Below are 22,845 nucleotides of genomic sequence, written 5' to 3' on the forward strand. Positions count from 1 at the left end.
AGGAAATTTGAAACCGTCTACTTTCTGACGAATTTGGCAAGAAGTAGGAATATGTCAGGGACGTTTGTTTTTGTTTTTGTTCTCTTAGAAAGACAGGATGTTTGGGCAACTCAGTGTTGGGATGCGTGGAGCGGGGTGATTGACAGCTGTCAGGGGGAGCACTTTGCCATTGGGCCATTGACGGTATCCCATACAGAAATAATATCTTAAACTTACCTGGAAGTGTCACGGAGATAACATCACACAGCTCATTTACGTATGGTTTAACAGCAAGATTTTATGCATAGTAGCTTATACTTAAATAAGTATACACACAGCAGAGCTATATGACAGTTATGTGACACTTACATAAGACTATGGACTTATGTGATGCATGAGAGACATCCCATTCTCTAATACATATGGAGTTCCTGGCTTCCAACAATCTTATTGTCCTTATGTGGAATGCTGATTTGATTTTGAATCTTTTAGATTTTGGATCTTTCAAAAGGATTAACTTTATATGTAGACAAAATAAGCAACAGTCCGTGTGAAGTGAGGTCTAGGATTCCAAAGAAGGCATCCTTCATTTCCTGTACTCTGATGGATGCTTTGAAATCCCATCATCAAAATGTCCTCCATGAAAACTAAGATTTGGGTTCCTGTTCAAATAGTTTTAGCCCTATGAAAAACATAAGGGCAGATTTTGGTGGGAACTGAGGGAAGGTAAAAACGAAGGGGAGGGGAGATCAGAGGTTGGGGCTCTTTCTCAGTAAACTCCATTGAGTTTCTAGTTTTAACTCAAGATGATTCTAATCTTTTACAGGGAAAAGGACAACAATTCCCTGCTGATGGATGGGCTCACAGTTTAGTTTTAGATTACTAGATACATTGTTTTAGCTAAGATGAATGAATGAGTAAATGGATGAAAGAATGAATGAACCAGTGAATAAGTTAATGAATCTTGATCCATGGGTGAACCACAACAAAAGAGGAATATTGCTGAAAGAAGGAGTAGTAGATGAAGGAGCAAGTGTGTGGCTTCTTTTGTCTCCATTCTTTTAGCTTTCTTCAATCTTCCTTGCCAGAGTTGTTCCAAATACAATAAAAATAAAATTAAAAGGGGGCTTTTTTATTTCAGCAGACAAAGAAATAGGGTATTAGGATCAAAATAACAAGCTGTTGTTTAGGTTAAATTAAATATCTTCTGTCTATATGGCAATTCATCTTACTCAAAGCCCTTAATGCACTCTGAGACATAATTTTTTTGACTTTTACAAGTATACAGCAATTCCTGTCTCTGTTTTTATAGCTCAAGTACATGACACCCATATAAGGGGTGTGATTTGCTGAGGATTATGTGGATATTTGAAAATGGCACCATCTCTAGAACCCAGACCTTATCATCCCTAGACAAATCCCAGTCAACCATACTTTGGGACCAACATTTTGTGAAGATCTGATTCCCCAGGGCACCCACATAGAAACTGGAGAAAGTCTTTGGAGCTGGATCATGACAAGAGCAGAGAGAATTAGAAAACCAGCTCAGGGACCCAGTGATCAGAGGCCCATGGTTACCTGAGTTGGGGTGGCAGTTTGAACCTGTTACGCACATCATCAAAGCGGTTGCCCAAGTAAGGTGTGTCCACCGTCACAAATATGGCCTTGTAGCCCATCCACTCAGCCCGCTGCACCAGCTTCTTGGTAACCTCACGGTCCTTGTAGATGTACAGCTGCAGCCAGCGAAGTGCATCAGGACCAGCTTCTGCCACTTCTTCAATTGAGGAGGTGGCCCAGGAGCTCAGCATCATGCCTGTTCCCAGTGACCTGCAAGCTTAGGAAGAAAGGAGAAGATCAAGGTCAGTCTGGCATTTTCCCTACTCCAAAGTCTTCAAGTTATGGTTCCAGGGGTAAAGCCATCTACAAGGGCAATTTGGAAATAAGAAGTTAAGTCTTTAAAAGTAAGAAATATGCATTCCATTCCACACTCTGTGAACTGATCTTGAAGACAAAAATGACTCAAATAGCCAAAGATGTGCTATGTATTCGGATAAAAAAATTGGGAGCATCTTGAATCTCCAACTTTAGGGGATTAGATAACCTATAGTTCATAAATAAAATGAAATATACACACCCATGAAAAGTAATATTTTTGTGATGGTTAATTTTATGTGTCAGCTTGGCTAAGCAATCGTTCCCAGATATTTGCTCAAATATGTCCAGGATGTTGCTATGAAGATATTTTTTTAAAGGAGTTTAGCATTTAAATCAGTGGACTTTAACTAAAGCAGATTACTCTCCATAATGTGAATGGGCCTCATCTAATAAGTTGAAGGCCTTAAGAAAAAGACTGACTGTTTTTGAGGAAGAGGGAATTCTGTCAGCAGACTGCCTACAGACTCAACACCAACTCAGCTCTTCCTGGGTCTCTAACGTGTCAGCCATAGATTTTGTACTTACCAGTCTTTACAATTGTATGAGCCGATTCCTTAAATCTCTCTCTCTCTCTCTCTCTCTCTCTCTCTCTCTCTCTCTCTGTCTCACAATCCCTCTTTCATTCCACTCCTCTTCTTTTTCTGTGACAGTTACTAAAGAATGACATTGACAGACATAGACAGTTTTTCAAGGTATAATAAGAAAGCAGGGAATTCCCTGGCAGTCCAGTGGTTAGTACTCTGTGCTCTCACTGCTGGGGCCCAGGTTCAATCCCTGGTCGGAGAACTAAGATCCACATGGCACAGCCCCCACCCCACCCCCAAAAAAAAAGAAGAAGTAAAGAAAAAAGCCTCCAGAATAACACATATAACATGATTTGTACAAATGTGATTACTGGTGTATGAACATAAACAAACTAATTGTTAATGATAGGTGGGAGAGTTTAATTTTTCTTCCATTTTAACTTTTTAAATTTTATCTTTTAAGCTTTTGTTAAAGGTGCATCTACCATTTACATTGTCTTTTAAAATTTATACAATTCATGTTAGACATTGCAAACAGACAACAGTTACCTCACAACCTTTTAAACAAGATATCAAAAAATGAGCAAATAAAAGAAAAATTAGATAAAATCATGTAACTTATTGTCTTAGAGAACTTGAAAGAACATGGGTGATAGGCTTTTTTCCAAAAATAGGTAGTCAAATTGGGGTCAGCTTTAGTGCAGGAGAAACTGATAAAATGTTTGTATGCCAAATGCCAAACATACCAAGAGATAAATAATAAATATATAAAACTGACTGTGTGACCCTGGGTCATTCAACTTACCTGTGTCCCTGCCATATATCAAATGTGAGTAAAAGTCATCCAAGTGACACTTACAGGGTGATGATAAGAATCAGGTGACATGCTGTTTACAAAGCTACTCTGAGAGGTTAAAATGCTTTCATGCTTCTAGAACTTTAGCAGGCAACCAAATCCCCTGGAGTATTTGTGAAAACACAGGTTGTGAAAAACACCCCCAGAGTTTCGGATTCAGTCGGTCTGAGATGGGGCCCAAGAAATTGCCTTTCTAACCAGCTTCCAGGCGGTACTGATGCTGCTAGTCCCTGGACCACACTTTGACATTTAAATAGCATTGTCATTTGATAGTAAAACTCTAAGTTCACCTGGTAATAAAGTGGATTTTGTTTTTGATAAATGTTACTTTTCCTATGTCATTGAAGGTGTTTTTCATCCCTATTTTTCAAGTCACAGGTCAGATAAAGAAGACTTAAGCTGGAGATTATATTACCTATGGGCCACTAATCTGTTTCCTCCAAGTGTTCCTTTGAGAATTTCTCTCAAAAGGACTCATGATTTGCAAAATATTGTCCAAAAAAACCACATTTTAAGTAAGTAACAATAAGTATTGATATGTATGAACATCCTGAACCATAGTGTTATTTTCATTGAGTTGTAAATATGGAAAATAGCTCTAGGTCATCCAGTGCTGTTTGGAACAAACACCAGAGGACACTGATTGCTGGGATCAGAATCTCCCAACCATCAATTTACCACAAAGAAAATGTGTCCTGAAGAGGATGTGGCCTAAGTAAGGTCACAGAGAGATGAGCAGCTGAGTGGAACAAGAACGCAGCATGTCTGACCACTCCCACAGGGCAATGATTTTCCTAGAATTCCCAGATGCTCAGAAGACTCCCCTGGTATCAAATATGGATAAATGTACTCCCCCAATCCTTCAGGGCCATGACACCCAAGGGACACCCACAGTTTTCCATATCCCTGAGGGACAATACCATGGCCAGAGTTCTGTGAAAGCATGGAAATTTGGAAGCCAGTGGGTAAGGCCTGCCATTAGTTTCCAGGTGCAGACTGTGGCTGCACAAAGTGGTCCAGCTAAGAGGACTAGCACATGATAAGGCACCTTTCTGTAGTTTATGCAAAGGCATCATGCAGGCAGCAGCAGCTCTGCTAATAAGGATTATTATCAAACAGATCTCCTTGAATTCATAAGAAATATCTACAGACATTCCACGCAGATTGTTAAAATGCTACAAACCAATGCACCAATAATATTTACTTCACTTAAACTATCAAACAAGCAGGAGGCTTCAGCCTTAACAAGCATTTTGTCCATTTCTCTTGGGTAAGTATGTCTGGAGTAAGGTAAGGCCAGACTGTGCCATCTGGTTCCTGATTCTTCCAGCATTGATACTAATGGTTCCTGATGCTATTGGTGCTTGAGGTTCATTTTCCAAGATTAAATCATACAGGACTGAAATTTTGAATCAGGGTACCCCCAAATTCTAAGTTACCATTGTTTCCAGGTATAGGCATACAATAAATGTATGGTAAATTAACAGGTTTACTCCAAGACAGTCTCCTGGATGCAGGGGGAATATCAGAGTCTGTGTTGACATATTATGAGTTGAGACTAAGGTGCTACTCCCAAGAGAGAACAGGAGCAAAACTGAGACGACTCCATGTTTCTTGGAACATATATTACCAATGTGCTATGATTCCCAATAGCCTGTGATTATTTGCTGGAATAAAGAAAAACATTACTCCGAATAGCCAAAGCAATTCTGAGAAAGAAAAATAAAGCTGGAGGAATCAGGCTCCCTGACTTCAGACTATACTACAAAGCTACAGTAATCAAGACATTATGGTACTGGCACAAAAACAGAAATATAGAACAATGGAACAGGATAGAAAGCTCAGAGATAAACCCACGTACATATGGTTACCTTATCTTTGACAAAGGAGGAAAGACTATACAATGGAGAAAAGACAGCCTTTTCAGTAAGTGGTGCTGGGAATACTGGACAGCTACATGTAAAAGAATGAAATTAGAACACTTCCAAATACCATACACAAAAATAAACTCAAAATGGATTAAAGACCTAAATGTAAGGTCAGACACTATCAAACTCTTAGAGGAAAACATAGGCAGAACACTCTATGACATAAATCACAGCAAGATACTTTTTGACCCACCTCCAAGAGAAATAGAAATAAAAACAAAAATAAACAAAAGGACCCTAATGAAACTTAAAAGCTTTTGCACAGAAAAGGAAACCATAAACAAGACAACCCTCAGAATGGGAGAAAATATTTGCAAATGAAGGAACTGACAAAGGATTAGTCTCCCAAACATACAAGCAACTCATGTAGCTCAATATCAAAAAAACAAACAACCCAATCCAAAAATGGGCAGAAGACCTAAATAGACATTTCTCCAAAGAAGATATACAGATTGCCAACAAGCACATGAAAGGATGCTCAACATCACTAATCATTAGAGAAATGCAAATCAAAACTACAATGAGGTATTACCTCACACCAGTCAGAATGGCCATCAACAAAAATTCTACAAACAAAAAATGCTGGAGAGGGTGTGGAGAAAAGGGAACCCTCATGCACTGTTGGTAGGAATGTAAATTGATACAGCCACTATGAAGAACAGTATGGAGTTCCTTAAAAAACTAAAAATAGAACTACTATATGACCCAGCAATCCCACTACTGGGCATATACCCTGAGAAAACCATAATTCAAAGAGTCATGTATCCCAATGTTCATAGCAGCACTAATTACAATAGCCAGGACATGGAAGCAACCTAAGTGTCCAACGACAGATGAATGGTTAAAGAAGATGTGGCACATATATACAATGGAATATTACTCAGTCATAAAAAGAAATGAAATTCAGTTATTTGTAGTGAGGTGGTTGGACCTAGAGTCTGTCATAGAGAGTGAAGTAAGTCAGAAAGAGAAAAACAAATACTGAATGCTAACACATATATATGGAATCTAAAAAATGAAGGTTCTGAAGAACCTAAGGGCAGGATAGGAATAAAGATGCAGACATAGAGAATGGACTTGAGGACACGGGGAGGGGGAAAGGTAAGCTGGGACGAAGTGAGAGAGTGACATGTACATATATACACTACCAAATGTAAAACAGATAGCTAGTAGGAAGAAGCTGCATAGTACAAGGAGATGAGCTCAGTGCTTTGTGACCACCTAGAGGGGTGGGATAGGGAGGGTGGGAGGGAGACGCAAGAGGAAGGGGATATGGGATATATGTATACATATAGCTGATTCACTTTGTTGTACAGCAGAAACTAACACAACATTGTAAAGCAACTATACTCCATTAAACATGTTAAAAAAAAAAAAAGAAAAAGCATTGATGAATTATATCCACTGTTTTCAACACAGTTTTATGTTTGAAGGAGATAAGGGAGCCTGAGATTTGCAAGGACCACTCATAGAGACAGTCGAAAATTTTCCTACCTCCACTAAGGACAGATCTAAAATTCTGTTTGTACATACCAGCATGACAATTCAGCTTGTTAAAGTATTGAAATACTTCCATTCCTGTTTGTAAATAACCATGGCTCCGAAGTAAATGACCCCTCTTCCTGAGTCCCTTCAATGTGACACCTCTCTTTTCTCTCACTAAGGAGTCTCTGGATTCCCCAAACCCCACACACCCACACAATCCAGCAATTTAAAGGCTGGTGCCTGGCAGAGCTGGGTACATCCAGACCACCATTAGAGCACTAGAGAAAAGCACCTGAGCATCTCTTGCAATTGGTCAAAGTCTTTGTTCTACTGGTTGCTAAATATTTCAAATATCACCTTGGCCTCAGAGATAAACATATGTCCTTCCAGCTCATATTGTTCTTTGGGGGTCAAAAATTACAAACTTTTGAATTTTGTAAACCACCTAGTGTAGCCAGATTTTGTTGAGAAATTCGAATTCGAATTATCCTAGTCTAGTGTCAAAAGCACAAAATTGTTGAAGTCCTTTTTCTCTCCCTATTCATTTTCCACAATGAAACTCTCACGTGCTCTCAAAAGTAGCAACTGTCAGATTTCATTTTACAAAGGGCAGGGGTCAACTTTCATAGACCTCCATTCCCAAAATGTGGTGCAGCAACAGAAAACTCCAATGCATGTCGCCTTTTCCCAACTCCTGGCAAAATGGAGATCATCTCTGAGGTGATATTACTGTAAAGGCAAGGCCTGGCTCTTGAGCATGATGAGGGCCCCCAGTATTTATCCAAGTCTAAAAATCTTGGCTTTCATAATAGTGAGGGTATTTTAGAAACAACGTACCCAGGAGGCTACACCATTAAGTAAACATTGATCCCATATGACTATTTCCTTACTTCCACAAGCTCTTTGGTTCATCACCCCTAATATATATCTTCAAGGGTAAACACCTAAACTTTATATGCTCTAGATATATTCAGACTTTGTTTATATTTGACATTTCTTTTTGTTCTTTATTTAGAGGCAACAGTAATACATTATGCCATTGCTATTAAAAATGCATATCACTCGCACACACACACACACACACACACCACTAAAAGAGACACTAGTAAGGTTTTGAACCTTGAAACATCAAAGATAAAACCCTATAAATGACCTAGGTGATAACATCTATCTCTCAGAAAGACAAGATACAATGGATTCAGTGTCAGAAGTCCTGGGCTACACTCCCAGCCTTGCCAACCATGAGGCACATTTCATCTGAAAAGTTTGTCTAACCACAGCTGCTGACCTGCCCACTTCATAGTGTTGTCAGATGGTCCACTGAGACAATGTTTGTGGATGTTTTCTGGTAAACTCTAAAGCTAAACAATTGTAAAGGGTTAAGTGAGAGAATGCCTAATACTATTTGGGAAAAGAAGTTCTAGATAGCTTTTTAAATTTTCAGAATTTTGCTGAGGACCTGGATTTCTCCTCATTATTGACAGTCTTGTCAACACACAGCTTTCCTCTGCAATGGTTTTGATGCATAAGACACCCATTTCTCCTTGCAAATATACTGGCAAATTCTCACTACCTGAAGCAAGAAAACACTTAAGGGAGAGAGGAAACTTCTCCAGGCCAAGAAATTCTGGGCTAGGGCTGATAATTTCCATTAATACATTTTGAGGGTGTACATCTTTTTGGAAAGTCAGGGACAAAACAAAAGCAAATAATCTAGGAGGTGTAACAAAAACATGCATTTCCCCACTCCTCACACCTACCCTTTATTTGCCTACAGATTTCCATGGAGAAAACTGTGTAGTAAATCTATGCAGCTGCCAGCTTTTGCTAAGTCCAGCCATCAAGCAGTGATACCTAGAAGCAATGGTTTCAAATTCTCCCTACACTTTTTGGTTTCTCTCCTCTTTTATTTACAATACAACTGCAAGTATAATGATATGGAAATAATGAGATCAGTATCATTGTTTATTATCAGCTATAACCCCTCCCCCAACCCCAAAGTGGGCTATGGGCTGGTAGAAAATGTTGGTGCATTGTGTTTAACAGAATAAAAGTTGTCCTCAGACCTATCCAAATGAAGGTTCTTATTAGAATTAAATCACATTCCCTAGGCTGGGGAAATGCTTCAGGGTTTGCAATAATCTGGCATAAAATCAAGTTAATTCTTCCTCCCCAGACCACCATTCAATAGAAATAACTCAGTTTCCTACACTATGAAACCTGTAATCAACTACCAAGGTTTATATCACTTCATATTAGGTATGAATTCAGCCACCCCTGGGGTTGATGCAAATGCTAAACTCCGATGTTTAGCGATTTGGCTGGGATAGAACAGGTAAATAGCTTTGCAAAGCAGCATGAGCTGGCACAATCCTCCCTGTGGCTAAGGAATGCAACTGTACTTCTAAATTTTGCCAGGGTTTCATTTTACATCAAGCCTAATGACAACATTTATTTCTAATCCAGGTAATCTGGATGTGAAGTAGAGAAGACAGGAAACCTACTGTGGCCTTAAATTTTAGGGAATGCTAAGTCTGCCTGTCCCAGCTCTTTAATTGAAAACTGCTTTGTACACGTCTCTCTTGTGTATCTGAGAGTCTGCTTCGCAGTTCCTGCTCATTGCAGGCAGTCATCACGAAATCAGCAGGCTCTCAGAAGGTCTTAGAGGATCTTCGGATGGAAATGATATTCATGCTACACCCAAAACTGTTTCATCTTTGAGGATTTAAGTTACGCCTTTGGCTGGGAACTACCAGAAGTTTTCATTCCAAGTCTTTGTCCAGTGCTTCTCAAGCTTCGACATGCATAGGAATCACATGGGGATGTTGATAAAATTCAGATTCTGACCCAGTAGGTCTGGGATAAGACTTAGATTCTATATTTCTAACAAGCTCCCGAGTGATGCTGATGCTTGTTTCATGGACTATACTTTAAGAAGAATGAAGTAGATATCTTCTTTCACAAGGACTCATGCAAGTTAATTGGATATATCTGATGGCCTGAGTAATGGTAAGACCTTATAGGAAACAGGAGGGAGAAACTGACCAGTGGTCTTACGGGGGTAGCAGCTGGCTCCTGTCTTGTCAGTTGCCAGCCACATACTGCTGAATCTTTCTTCTCCATTGTTGTCCCTCTGGAGAGGGGCACAGGTACCTTTGCAACATTTTCTTATGCATTCATCTTTTGCTCGATTTAAAGTCAAGGAACTAAATTGCATCACAGTAACAACCTCTCAGCACACTTAACCATTATCAGACATATTTTATAACCTTGCTTATCCAGGATTTGCCTAGCTTCCTAGATTTCAAATTCAAGGCAAAAATAAGCAACAGAATAAAAATAAAATGACAGAAGATGAGGAAAAAGGAGATGTTTCTCAAAGTTCAGAAGGCACAATTTACCAATATAAAATAGCTTCCAAATATTTAATGTCAGGACCAACAACCTTACACATATAAATAAGTTGCTGAATCATCAAATAAAACTAAAGTTCATCATGCTAGGCTTGACAAGGGAGAGAATTATAATACATTTGAGAATGATGTTTATTCACTACCACAAAAAGAAAAACAGAGAAAATGTAAACTATTAGTTATCAATGGGAGTCAATGTCTGTTATTTGGAACATTAATTCATGTGGGATAAATCATATATCCAGATTAGAGCAGATCAACTAAGCAATGTGCTACTTTGGGTACAAATTATTTCCTTGAAAATAACTTTCCTATATGGGAAAAGTGAGCTAAGCTTCCAAAATTATGTATTTAAAGGAAAGGGGGTAATATGATGAAAGGGCCCAAAGGGGTTTTTTTTAGGTCCATTTGATTAAAAAGCTCCTGCAAAACTTAGTCACCAAAACAGCCGTGCTGAAAATTTTGCTGAGAAAGCACATTTTGTCCTCTGCACAGGAAGTCATTATGTAATGGGGAAAATATGCAATGACAAAGTACCAAGCACTTGTGTGGTTCTAAACTCAGGGTCTGACACACTGAAGTGTTCTCATCCTACCAGTGTACCCTACCAGCCAGTGAGTGGGTCAGCCTTTCTTTGCACAGGAACCATTATTACACAGGTTTGTTAAAGACACAGTTAACATTATTGTCTTAATGTCTAAAGTTATCATTGAGATTACCTAGAAAAAGAATGTTCTGAAGTCAGTCATCTAAGGGAAGAACAAAACTTCTACTATAATTATGAGTGAAATACTTAGAAGTGGTCAAACAAGTATTCATGTACGATTTAGAAGATTTAACCAATTTAAGTACTGCCCCAAAAGGCCAAGAAACCAGTGTTTTTATGGTGGTTCATTGTCTGAATTTGGAACAGTAACCTTGAGCAGTCATAATGGCAATACACCTCAAGAACTCTTTTTCATTGGATGGAAATATCTTCAAGGAACAGTTAGTCCAATGACATCTTAGCCCTCCCTTCCTTTTTCCTACTTCATCTCTGGGGCAGAATTCTGCAATAGACAAAAACATTAGCTTTACTATACTGATCCCCAGGTTATTATTCTGTCATTTTATTGAGTCGTCAGGTCCTGTCATAACTGGCTGATGGCATGGAGATGACACCACAGTGAGATGCCTTTTAATGATGGTTTCAAGGAGTATCAGGTTTGCACGTGATGACTTCAATCAACCTCTCTCAATTTAACAACCTCAGTATTGGAATATATATGTCAGCCTCTGACTTCTCACTGTCACATCTTTAAGGTCATCAGGCACACTAATAATTTGAGAAGAAGCAATCTCATGCTCTTGAGAAAGCTGATCAATAGCTGAAATTCTGGTGCAAAATACTAGAAATTATTTCACTTGATGTTGGTCTTTAAGATAGCTGGAGTCATGTTTTAATAGCTGTTTTGGATTAATGAAGTTTGTCTCATTGCAAAGTGATTTTAACACTGAATCTATCACTTTTTGAAAAATTTTATATATGAATTATACATTTATATATATGCATATATAAGATGTCCATAATCATTAATATATATGTATATATTCATGTGTATGTAGATGTAACATGTGTGAGTGTATGTACAGAAAGAGCATGTCCACTGACTTTTGATTATTGAAAAAGAAGGTCCAGAACACAAAACTGAGATAAAAGTTTGAAAATAAAAGCAAGAAAAGGTATGAGTTGATTTTTTTTTACTACAATGATGCAAAGAGATATTCCCTTTCAAATGTTTAACTAATGTAATTTGTACAAAGTTTTAGTGAACTATCCTTTCTCTTTATTCCTCCCTACTTTTGTTTCTTCCCTGTAAAAGTGATAAAATAATGGATGAAGACAAATAACTGGGTCAAACTCTAGAGTGAAACAGATCAACAAACCTCATCTTAACCACTCACCAACACTAGACATTGGTCAAAGGTGTCCTTCTCCTCCACTGTCAACTGAGGAGAATGATAAATAATAATGACCTCACAGGTCTATTGTGAGGATTAATAATAGGGATGAAAAGTCCAAGCACCTGGTGCATGCATAAAAGGCACTCACCTCAGAAAGAGTAAAATTTCATTTAAAGCAAATCTGGTGCTTTTCCTGGATTTAGATAAAATTAAGAATAATGGTGATATTTTCCTTGTAGGTATGCTGAAATGTATATCTACTTGATCACCTAGTACAACACATAAATATATCAATAAAGCTTTCAAAAATACATCATTTGGGTCTGGAGCAAAGGAAATGACCATTTTTCCTGCTGAATGGTCTTGCAATCAGTGTTAAGGTTGATCACTTAATCTCAGAAAATCCAGAGAATTCAACAGCTAAAGCTCTCACCTACACCCTAATTCAGTTCTTTGGGGTCTTTGTGTTACTCTGCAATCTCTTCCACCTGCACCTTAATAGATGGCCAAGTCATAGCTGAGTCCCAAAACTTCACTTTGGAATGTTCTGGCCTTTTAGGCTCAAAAAGAAAGTGTTTAGATTTAATGGTTTTATGACCCATCAAATCCTGTGTGGTAGCCTCTAATTGCATCCAGGGGCAGGAATTTCTTATTTAAATCTTTTTTTTTTTTGACAGTTTAATAAGAATTTACTAATATGCCGAGCATTCCTGGAATGCATTAGGTGGGTTTTAATTTTTCTCTATTTGAGGTCCCAGCACTCCCTCATGTGGCATTTGTCCACATAACAAGTCAGAAGCAAAAGGATAAGTAAATATTTAATCTCTTTTTTTCTCTTTCTTTTTGATTTCCCATGATTAAATGGAGCAAAAGAGCTAATGCATACCTCCATGGAGTACAAAATAAAATTTTATTGCAGCTACTGTGCATAAAACCAGAGAGATTTTCACCATAATGTCCTAAAAGCCTCAATACTATAGTAAGCATTTTGTTAATTCGTTCTTTGAAAAATCAGAAATGTTCTACTTGTTTTGTAAGATGGAAATTTAACCTAATGAGACCACCTCCCTTATGTGCTACTAGCATTTATATTTATTATTGCTATTTTCTTCAATATGTTAAATATTTTGGAGAAATGATTCTGTATTCATCCCTGAGGCTTATGTGAAGGATAAAACTTAAAAAAACAAAAATCAATATAGTAGAGTTTCAAATGGTATGCCATTATAAGTAGAGGCATTTATATGACTGCTTAAATATTATAATAATGGTCAATTATTAAAATGTTGACTAAATCATCCACTGCAATAAATCTCTTATTCATAAAACAATGCATAGTAAACTGCTCTCCACTGAGTGTTTTCTGGTTATTTTCCTTCCATCTTAAAAGAGTTTTAATTTTCATTTGTTTAAAATTCAAGCCCCTTTATTTATGCTCCTGAATTTTGCACAAGTCTCTTATTTCCTAATAAGTTTCATATTCTGTGGCTTATTCCATAGTCTCAAAACTAAAAGGATAAAACTGTAAAAACATAGAACATTTATAGTAAATATTCCAGGACTATAGCATACAGCTTGCCTTAGGGGTCTTGCTGCAGTTAATGACATTTGGAAATATCAGTAACTGACCAGGGTATTATAGACAGCATTGTGTAAGTGATTAATAACCTTGAGCAAGGTATTTAATCTCTCCAAGCCTCAGTTTCCACATGCACAGGAGTCAGAGAAAGATCCTCAGGGCTTTGGGCTCACACATTTTAAGACAGTGGTCAGGGATAGATGAGTTAATAAATTCAAATTGCCTGGCACACATTAATTGCTAAGTAAATGTTCGCTATCATCATTTTCCACAAGACTTTGAAGTATCACTTTTAAAATTTATGTAAGCATTTATTAAACACCTATTTGTTTTCAGCAAGATCTAGAGATTAGTAATTATATGATCGTTCTCTTTTATCCCAAGAATGCAGTTTTCAGAAATGAAAATCCAATGTAGGCAGATGCTCACTCCACAGTCTATGTCCTCCAGGGCTGGCATAGAGTAGAAAGTAAGGGAGAGAGGGGGGATTTCAGCAATGTCAGGAGGGGCAGGTCTTGACTTTGGTCTCTTTTTTTGTATTTGATGACATCTTATAAGGGCACAAAACCAGTTATTTGTATGCTGAAAAAAATTGTAAAGATCAGCTACTCCTGTTGGGAGTTTTATGTTTTTGAGTATTCTCTTTGTTTTTGTCTTAGCAGAACGTTTTCTATAAAGCACTGTTCTTTTCAGTCCCAACAAGCAACACAAGTAGCTGCGTGCTCAGTGACACACTTAACTTCCTTGAGATCCTTGGAAACAATTCCAGCCTCCTTGGGACACCGGAAGTGAACCACTAATCACATGTAAGCAGCTCACTTTACCAGTGAGGAAACATAATCCTAGAGAGTGAAACGAGTTAGTGGTGAATTTCCACATAAATCAGATGCCCCAGCTGGACAGCCCAGGGGACAGTTGTAGCCCACAAAAGTATTTGCCTTGGCCCACACATTGTTGCTCCAAACAGTGTTTTAAAGAATTTTGATTTATTTGCCAACATTTAAAAACCAGGACATTGCACATAAAAATCAAGATTTCTGGCTTCTCTTAAAATTTTTGAAGATTTGGCAACCACACCTCATCCTCACTCAGATGGGGCATCACTTAGCTAGTGCCAAGATGTGGCTGCCCTCCTTTGATGGAACCTTCAATCTAGGTTTGGTACCCTCTCCACCACTGAGCTTGCATTATTATTTTCTTAACTTCATCCCTCCTTGGACATTTACATTACCAGCCTGGCCCTTAAAGTCATCTTTTGAGGTTCCTGCATAAAGCTTAAAACAAAAACATCTTTAACAAAGTAAAAAGAGCAATTTTTTACTCCCACTAAGATATTATAAACAGAGTATACTTTTCTGAAAGTGAATTTTTAATGTATGGGAGAGAAATATTTTAGGGACTTGGAATCTCAGGGGCAAATAAAAATTGAGCCCCATTTTGGGAAGTATTTCCTAGTATTTATCTCATGTGACCCTCACAAGAGCCTCTAGAGGTAAGATCTCTCATTTAACTAGGGTTGCCAGCTGTAGCGAATAAACATAGGATACCAGTTACAAATGATTTGGTTTTTATCTGAAATGCAACTATAACTAGTTCCCTGTATTTTATTTGACAACCCTATACTCGTTGCCATTTAGAAAACGAAGAAAGAGTAGCTCCATTAGTCACTCTACGACCACACAGTCATGTAAAGAAGAAAGCTCTGTTCTTGGGCTTAATTCAAAATGGGGACGTGTCCTACAGTGGTGAGGAGAAAGGCCAAAGGACCCCTGAAGAAAGGCTCTGTGAAGAAGTCTGGAGAACCAGCTGGGAAGGCAAGACCATGGTACCGTGGCAACTTCCAGAACTTTCTAGATGCTCATTCTAATTATTCAGGCCAGACCATTCCCTGGGGATTTGATTTCACCTACTCTTACTGACCAGGCTAACAGGAACACTTTCTCCAGAGACGGCTTCTAACTAACCCTATCCTCTGAACTTGGCCCCAATTTCTCCTTCTAGCTAAGGACCAAGACCCTGGAAAAAAGAAAACTTGATTAGGGGCCAGATAATTAGGAGGGTGGGAAAAAAATCCTCCACAACAACATCCATCCATAGATCTCACAGTTTCCCCAAGGATCAGGCTAGCTTGAGAGAGTTTCCATATTTGGAAATGGTAGAGTAAATCAAATATCAGCTGTTAATTTTCTGAGTTTTGAGAAAAGAAAGCAGTGTCTACCAAATACATATGTTCCTCCACTCTTCCTTAAATTTTCCTGTGGCTGTACAAATATTCAGTTAGTCACTGTCTTGGTTTGCGTTCTTCCAGAAGCTGACAATGAGACAATGCTATGGGCTTGAGTCTTTTATTTGGGAATGATGGCAAGGTGAGCTGACGGAGTAGGAAAGTGAAAGAGGGATGGGAGGCAGCCAGTGAAGGCTGTGCTAATGGGCAGGTAACTTCTGAAGGCAACTGGGGCTCAGTCTTATTAGGGAAACCCTGGGTGATGGGATTAGAAGATGCTTCAGTTACCCTGATCAAAGAGAGCTGAGGTATTTATCCACCAGCCAGAGGGATGCCCTTCCACTCATCCGCTTCCAACCACCACCCCCATTCATCAGCTCCTGCTGCCAGAGAAAATGTTAGGCAAAAAGTTGCAGGTTCTGATAGAAATGGGAAGTAATAAGGGAATATATCCTGGGCACCAATAGCATCTGTTCCAGGCACACATTCTTTCCTTCCAAGTAACTTATCCATCCCACCACCAAAATGTATCAGCCAAGGAATAATCTTGGTTATGAGCTGATCACCACCTGTTTGGGGGATTAATCTTAATATTAAAAAGACCATCAATCCATAGACAGCAATTGGAAGGTCGAAGAAAACCTTAAGAATGTTGAAATCCTTGAGGGATGATTCTACCACAAATCTGGAATATAAACAGTCATGTCACTGCCCTGACAGGAATGTGTTCAGGATCTTGACTTCTCCAAGTTGGTGTGTATAACCTTTCATTGTCAGTTTCTCAGAGTCCTCAGTGTCACCACATCCTCTCGGTTCTGCCTGTTCTATCTTATGCTAATGTCTATCAAGTGTTTCAGTCTCCAGCACTACCCCAGGTGGGGTCTGCTCTGCATGCACCTTAAATGACAAATTAATTACTTTTAGGGAATGTGATTTACAGATACATTGGCTTCCCCTCGTGATACTTATGGGATTTTCTGGAAATTAAAAGCAGCGCAAGGCGGTTAAGAGCCCAGACTCAAGCCAGACTGCGTAGGTCTGAATCCCATCTCTCTCATTTATGAACTGTGTGACCCTGGGCATCTGCCGTGTGTCTCTGTTTCACCTGTATAAAATGGGCTTAATAATAGTACCTACTTCTTTGGGCTGCTCAGAGGATGTGATGTTTTAATGCTTGTAATGTGCTTAGAAAAGTGCCTGGAACATGGTAATCATTTTATAAATAAATAAATCTAAAGGGATAAGACTCCAATAGGCATTTAATAATGTTTCATGGTTAGTGCTAGAAGGAAATAATGTTAGATAAAACAGTACTGCATAGACTGTCAAATTATAGTTTCTAAGTAAGATTTCTTCTCATTTTTCTTTCCACCCCACCCCCAGCAAAAGTAAGGAGCAGTGACCTTGGAACCATCAGAGGTGATTTGGAGAGTAAGTCCTATCAATTACTATGAAAACCTGCTTTCTGTGGAACTAGTTCTTTGACCATAAAATGGGGACAGTGACAACTGTCAAATAGCAAATAAAATGATATATGTAAAAATACTTTACAGGCTCCAGGGTGTTTTACCAAGTGAGCTTTGCTTATTGCCTTCTTCACTTCCTTTCATTCACTTCCACTCCATGGTTCCTTCTCCAGTTTTCTCTCTTCTTTTAAATTTAGCTTTTATTGGTCTCTTCTTGCAAAATAATTCAAAGAAAATTGTATACATATGGACCAAAAATAAGAAGACTATAGAGTCAGCAATAGTCCCATCACTTATAAATAAAAATTTGTAAAATGTGGTCTACGTTCTTGGTCTTCAAAAATAAATATATCATATGACCTTATTATTGTTTGTAACTGCTTTTTAAAAATTATTATATTGTGGGCTTCCCTGGTGGCGCAGTGGTTGTGAGTCTGCCTGCCCATGCAGGGGACATGGGTTCGTGCCCCGGTTGGGGAAGATCCCACATGCCACGGAGCGGCTGGGCCCGTGAGCCATGGCCGCTGAGCCTGCGCGTCCGGAGCCTGTGCTCCGCAATGGGAGAGGCCACAACAGTGAGAGGCCCGCGTACAGCAAAAAAAAAAAAAAAAAAAAAATTATTATATTGTAACATATTTCCATGCCACTCAACTCTTTCTATAATATGATTTTTAAGTGTTTAGCCCATATTTATTCATCCTATTTTTTTGCAACCAATCTCCAAATATGGGACATTCGAGTGTTTTTCCTGATTTTTTTCTTATTTAAAATAACAGGCGTGAAAATCCCTGCAAAGATGTCATTCCTCAAAATCATAATTATTTCCTTGACATTCCTAGAAGATAATTCATAGCATCACTTGGAATTCATATTTTCAAAGCTTTGATGCACAGTGCCAAGTTATTTTCTAAAAGATTATTCTATTTTTCACTCTTCCTACCAGTATTTGAAAATGCACATTTTCAACACGCATATAACCTAATCACCCTATCTAATCTTAAAATAATAATTTGATATTCAGAAAATAAAATAATCATAATTTTATATTTGATAATTATGGATGGGATAAAAATTGAATACTTTTCATACGTTTATTTGTTATTTTTATGCCTCCATTTGTGAATGTCTTATTTGTCTTTTTTCAATTACATCTTTTCCTACATTTTTGGGTTATATGTTATTTTATTATTCAAATAAAAGAGTTCTTTACACAGGAAGGACATTAACTCTTTGCAGTCTCATTTTTCAATTCTTTTTAGTTGGCCATTTGTTTTAAATTTTTATAGATATTTGAGAGTGTGGAAATATCCTTTTTTGTGTGTGTGCTGATTTGTTTGCTTTTGTTTCACTGGTTGTTGTCTATAACATTCTTGGAAAGTCCTCTCTTATCCTAACTTTAAATAGACTGATACATTTCCCTTTTTTCCCTTCTCCTTCTCCATATTTCAGGATTACTGTAGACAAATGGCTGGGGCCACACTTATCTGTGTGTGGTCCTAGAATTAAAGGGACTCCAGACTCTAACGTGAGTCTCTCTAGCACAACCTCACTGTGTCATGCTGACAGTCCAGGCAGTATTTTGTGAAAGACATTTCAGGGAGGGAATTGAATCCACAAGATCCTTAATTCTTAAAATTAAAATGTTTTAAAATAGTATTTAGTTCCTGCTCTTTAGTCCTGAATTTCCTGCCTTGCTCAGCATTAAAAAAAAAAATCAGATAGACTTCATTACCAACTTTTATATTTGTTTCTGAAGCAGAATGTGGGGAGATTTATCACTGCATATATCCTTTCAAATGTTCATAGTTGCTAGGGGACTGGGAAGTTAATAAATTAGCCCTAATTAGGAATTTCTGCATATCATATTTGAATTTCTCATTATTCCCTCCTAAGGCAGTTGGAAATGCTCTACTGGGAATATAACCTATCAGTAAATGAATCATGATCCAAAACCATGGCAGAAAACACAGCCAATCAAGTCACTGCATTTACTCTTTGATGGTGAGAATCATGTGGTTTGGGGGAAGCAGCAAGGGCTTTGAAATTAGGTAGCCATGAAGTTGAGTCCATCTCTGTACTGCCTAGCTGTATGACCATGGGTGAGTCCATTTCTCAGACCTTGATATTTTGAGTTATTGATATTGATACTCATAATACGACTATAAGTCACTGAGCCACTACTCTGTGCCAGGCACTGTTTTAGATACTTTATATATGTGAACTCAGTTAATCCTCACAGTAACCCTAGGAGGTAGGTACTATTTTTATCTCCATTTTACAGCTGATAAAACTGAGTATCTTGCTAGAGTTGTACAGCTAGGAGGTAGAAGAGCAGGACGTGCAAGAACAGGCATTTTGATGTCAGTCAATGAGCTTAACTTTTGTGAGTATAAAGACATCCAGGGAAGTGTTTGCTTGATGCATACAGAGAAGGGAGTCACTAAATGTTAGCCCATTTCTGTCCCTTTGAGTGAGAACCTTGTTCCTACCTCGCACAGTTGCAAGCTCGCCATCCACATGAGCCATGCACTGCATGGCAGTAGCCCCAACGCAGATTGGCATGCTGATTCTCTGCCCTAAAACAGAAGTCGACAGGTCTATTTCAGCAACGTTCCGGAGCATTCGTGGATAAAGCTTCCACCTAGAATTTTTGAAAAAGAAAAAAAGTTTTTAGAATTTCAAAAGCATAACCAAAGCTTTGACATTATATTTGAGTTAGAAAGAGAAAGTATTCTTCTATTTTTCTGAAAAAGCAACCACTGATCATTTTTATTTTGTCCCTATAGTTTTACTTTGCAAGAATATCATACAAATGGAGTCATATATAGTCGACTCTTGAACAAGGCGGGGGTCGGGGTGGGTGGAGGGGGTCAGCCCTTTGCACAGTGAACAGTCTGGGTATAACTTTACATTCGAACCCTCCAGATCTCCAGTTTCACATTCACGGATTCAAGCAACCATGGATCGTGTAGCACCTATTCAGTGAAAAAAAATCTGTGTATAAGTGCACCTGCTCAGTTCAAACCCACTTTCAAAGGTCAGCTCTAGTATGTGGACTTTTGAGTCTGTCTTCTTTCACTTAGCCTAATTCTTCTGAGATTCACCCATATTGCTGCATGCATCAATAATTGTTCTCTTTGGTTGATGACTAGTATTCCACTGTATGAAGGTAGCACAGTTTGTTTATCCATTCTCAAGATAAGAGACATTCGGAATCTTTCAACTTGGGGTGATTATAAATAATGCCACTATAAACGTTCACTTAAAGGTTTTTGTGTGAATATAGCTTTCCTTTCACTTCTTCCAAGCCATTTTCAAGATGGTATAGAATGGCATGGAGGTTAGATTAGAGTTTAAGAAGATATCCTATGTCTACTTCAGCAGTTTTTTTTTTTTCTTACAGACAGTAGCTTCAGGGAACTACTTTTAAAATTTGATGTGGTTTCTTCAAAATCCTTGATCTGAATTCAGTATCCATTGAAGTATGATGATAAGGGAAGTTTTTATTTTAGTTCAACTGAGCATTTTCATGAACAATTATTTGGCAAAGACGAGTTTTGGGCTTGAATTTTTGACCCCTGAACATTATCTTAAATTACTTTTTCTGTAACACTTTTGTGTAGCAATGAAAGTTACTAACAAACCAAGCATCAAACTAGTAAATTTTACAGGAAAACTAGTTCTATTTTCTCTCAGCAAAGTTTGTATCTCTTATTTGTTCATGATTTTTTCTCCTCATTAGTAACTGATTAAAACTGAAAAAAATACAGCCCCATTTCTAATGAGCACTAAGGCAATAAACATGTGAGTACACATACATACATACCTAACTAACACTTACCTTTCAGGACCTAGATTTAACTCTGCTTCTAGATAGATCAAGATTTTTTATTAATACAGTGAAGTGTGATTTAGTAAGGGAGTCACCAAAATAAATCGAACCTCCCAAGTCTTAACTGAAGCCTACTTCCTGTAGCAGAAGAAGAAATTCTGTCTTCATGTTGCCTTGGGGAATAGCTAAGGGTCTGTAATATAACCCTTCCTCACATAATAAAGTAAAAACATCCAGCCCTTGCAAGCATAATAAAGAACTTTAACTGTGATTTCTCTGCAATTCCTTTGAACATCATAATTGTCATGATTTTCTGTCACACCACATGCTCTGCTGCTGGAAGTCTTTTCTTCTCGACTGACCCTCACAGCGTAATTCTTTGATCTCCATTCTAATGGGGGAGAGGCAGAAGGCTTGAAGAGAGTTTTTTACTACCAGTCATCTCTAAGTGTATTATTAGAATGAGAGAAAAAGATTTAATAGCTGCCATTGGCACGCTGGCCTTGGAAGGCATTAATATTTACTTAGAGCTGAGGAAACAATGAAAGCTTTTATGAAGCATACACACAGAGCTGCGGGGCATCAGCCGTGTGTGTGTGTGTGTGTGTGTGTGTGTGTGGCAGAAAGAACATTTTCAAATATCCAGTTCCCCTTTTTAAGGCAAGGCAAAAACGTTCCATCTCCAGGCAGTAGCTTTAGGCTTGTCCACGAGGTGGCGCAGTCACTTAAATAACGGTTCTTGCTTCCCACACACGTTATTTCCTGCCTTGAGGATGGCATTACAGACGCTCGTCAACCAATGCACAAAATGCAATTCCTAGGCCAAATTAGATGAGATCAATGGAGTGGGAAATGTATGTTCTCTAGAAAGTCCTCCATATTTTGAAATTTTCCAAAGAGCGATTACAACTAACCTTGTCAGGTAATTCCAATAGCTCTCCAAGCCCCACCCAATCCCATCCCCCAATTTAAGTGATTTTTTTCCACAGTCTAACATAAAACAGTAGCTGACTATAACCTTGGACTCTGCTCTTATGGGACCTCCACTTTGGAAAAAGTTATGAATACTGACAAAAGAATCGAGCCAATTGAATAATAAACCTCTTTCATAGGTTTCCTGAGTTAACATAAGTGGGGCAAAAGTTGGGATCCATTTTGTTAGGGAAACCACTGACTGAAACACCTGCCCTGGCCAGGCCCAATAGTAAACACTTGCATGAGTTTTATTAAACAGGAGGGCCTGGTAAGGAACGCGAAACTAACAAGCCACCACCAACCGGCAGAATTCAGGAAAAGTCGAAAGGAGAGGAGACTCCAGTGATATGTCCTACCAACTTCCCAGAATCCTCCTCCCTGGAATCCATCTTTGCTGAGTGATGCGTGCGCGACCAGGAAGGACCCTGAGTCAGAATGATTGGCCAGAGACAACCCGGAAACTAATTCTATCACCATAAAACCCAAGGCTGCGAGCTACGTGGCAGAAAAGTCCTCCTGGTTTCCTTTACCCTACATCTCTCCGTCCGGGCGCCCCTTCCCAATAAAGTCTCTGGCTTTGTTAGCATGACTGTCTCCTCAGACAATTCTTTTCCTAGTGTTAGACAAGAGCCCACTCTCGGGCCCTGGAAGGGGTCCCCATTCCTCCAACATTTTCACATCCAACAAGGACCTTGATTTCAATTT

General features: G+C 38.5%; 1 protein-coding gene across 1 annotated transcript in view; it reads right to left on the minus strand.

Annotated features, from left to right (window-relative positions):
• Positions 1-22,845, minus strand: part of HAO1 (hydroxyacid oxidase 1) — a 58,414-nt gene that overhangs the window by 31,384 nt on the left and 4,185 nt on the right. The window contains exons 2-3 of the mRNA XM_081256045.1: positions 19,823-19,974; positions 1,558-1,813 (exon numbers count right to left, since the gene is read on the minus strand). Coding sequence (XP_081112171.1) covers positions 1,558-1,813; positions 19,823-19,974 — 408 coding nt within the window. The remainder of the gene's footprint in view (positions 1-1,557; positions 1,814-19,822; positions 19,975-22,845) is intronic.

This window comes from Mesoplodon bidens, assembly GCF_964165515.1.
Source record: "Mesoplodon bidens genome assembly, chromosome: 15".
In the NCBI taxonomy this organism is placed as follows: Eukaryota; Metazoa; Chordata; class Mammalia; order Artiodactyla; family Ziphiidae; genus Mesoplodon; species Mesoplodon bidens.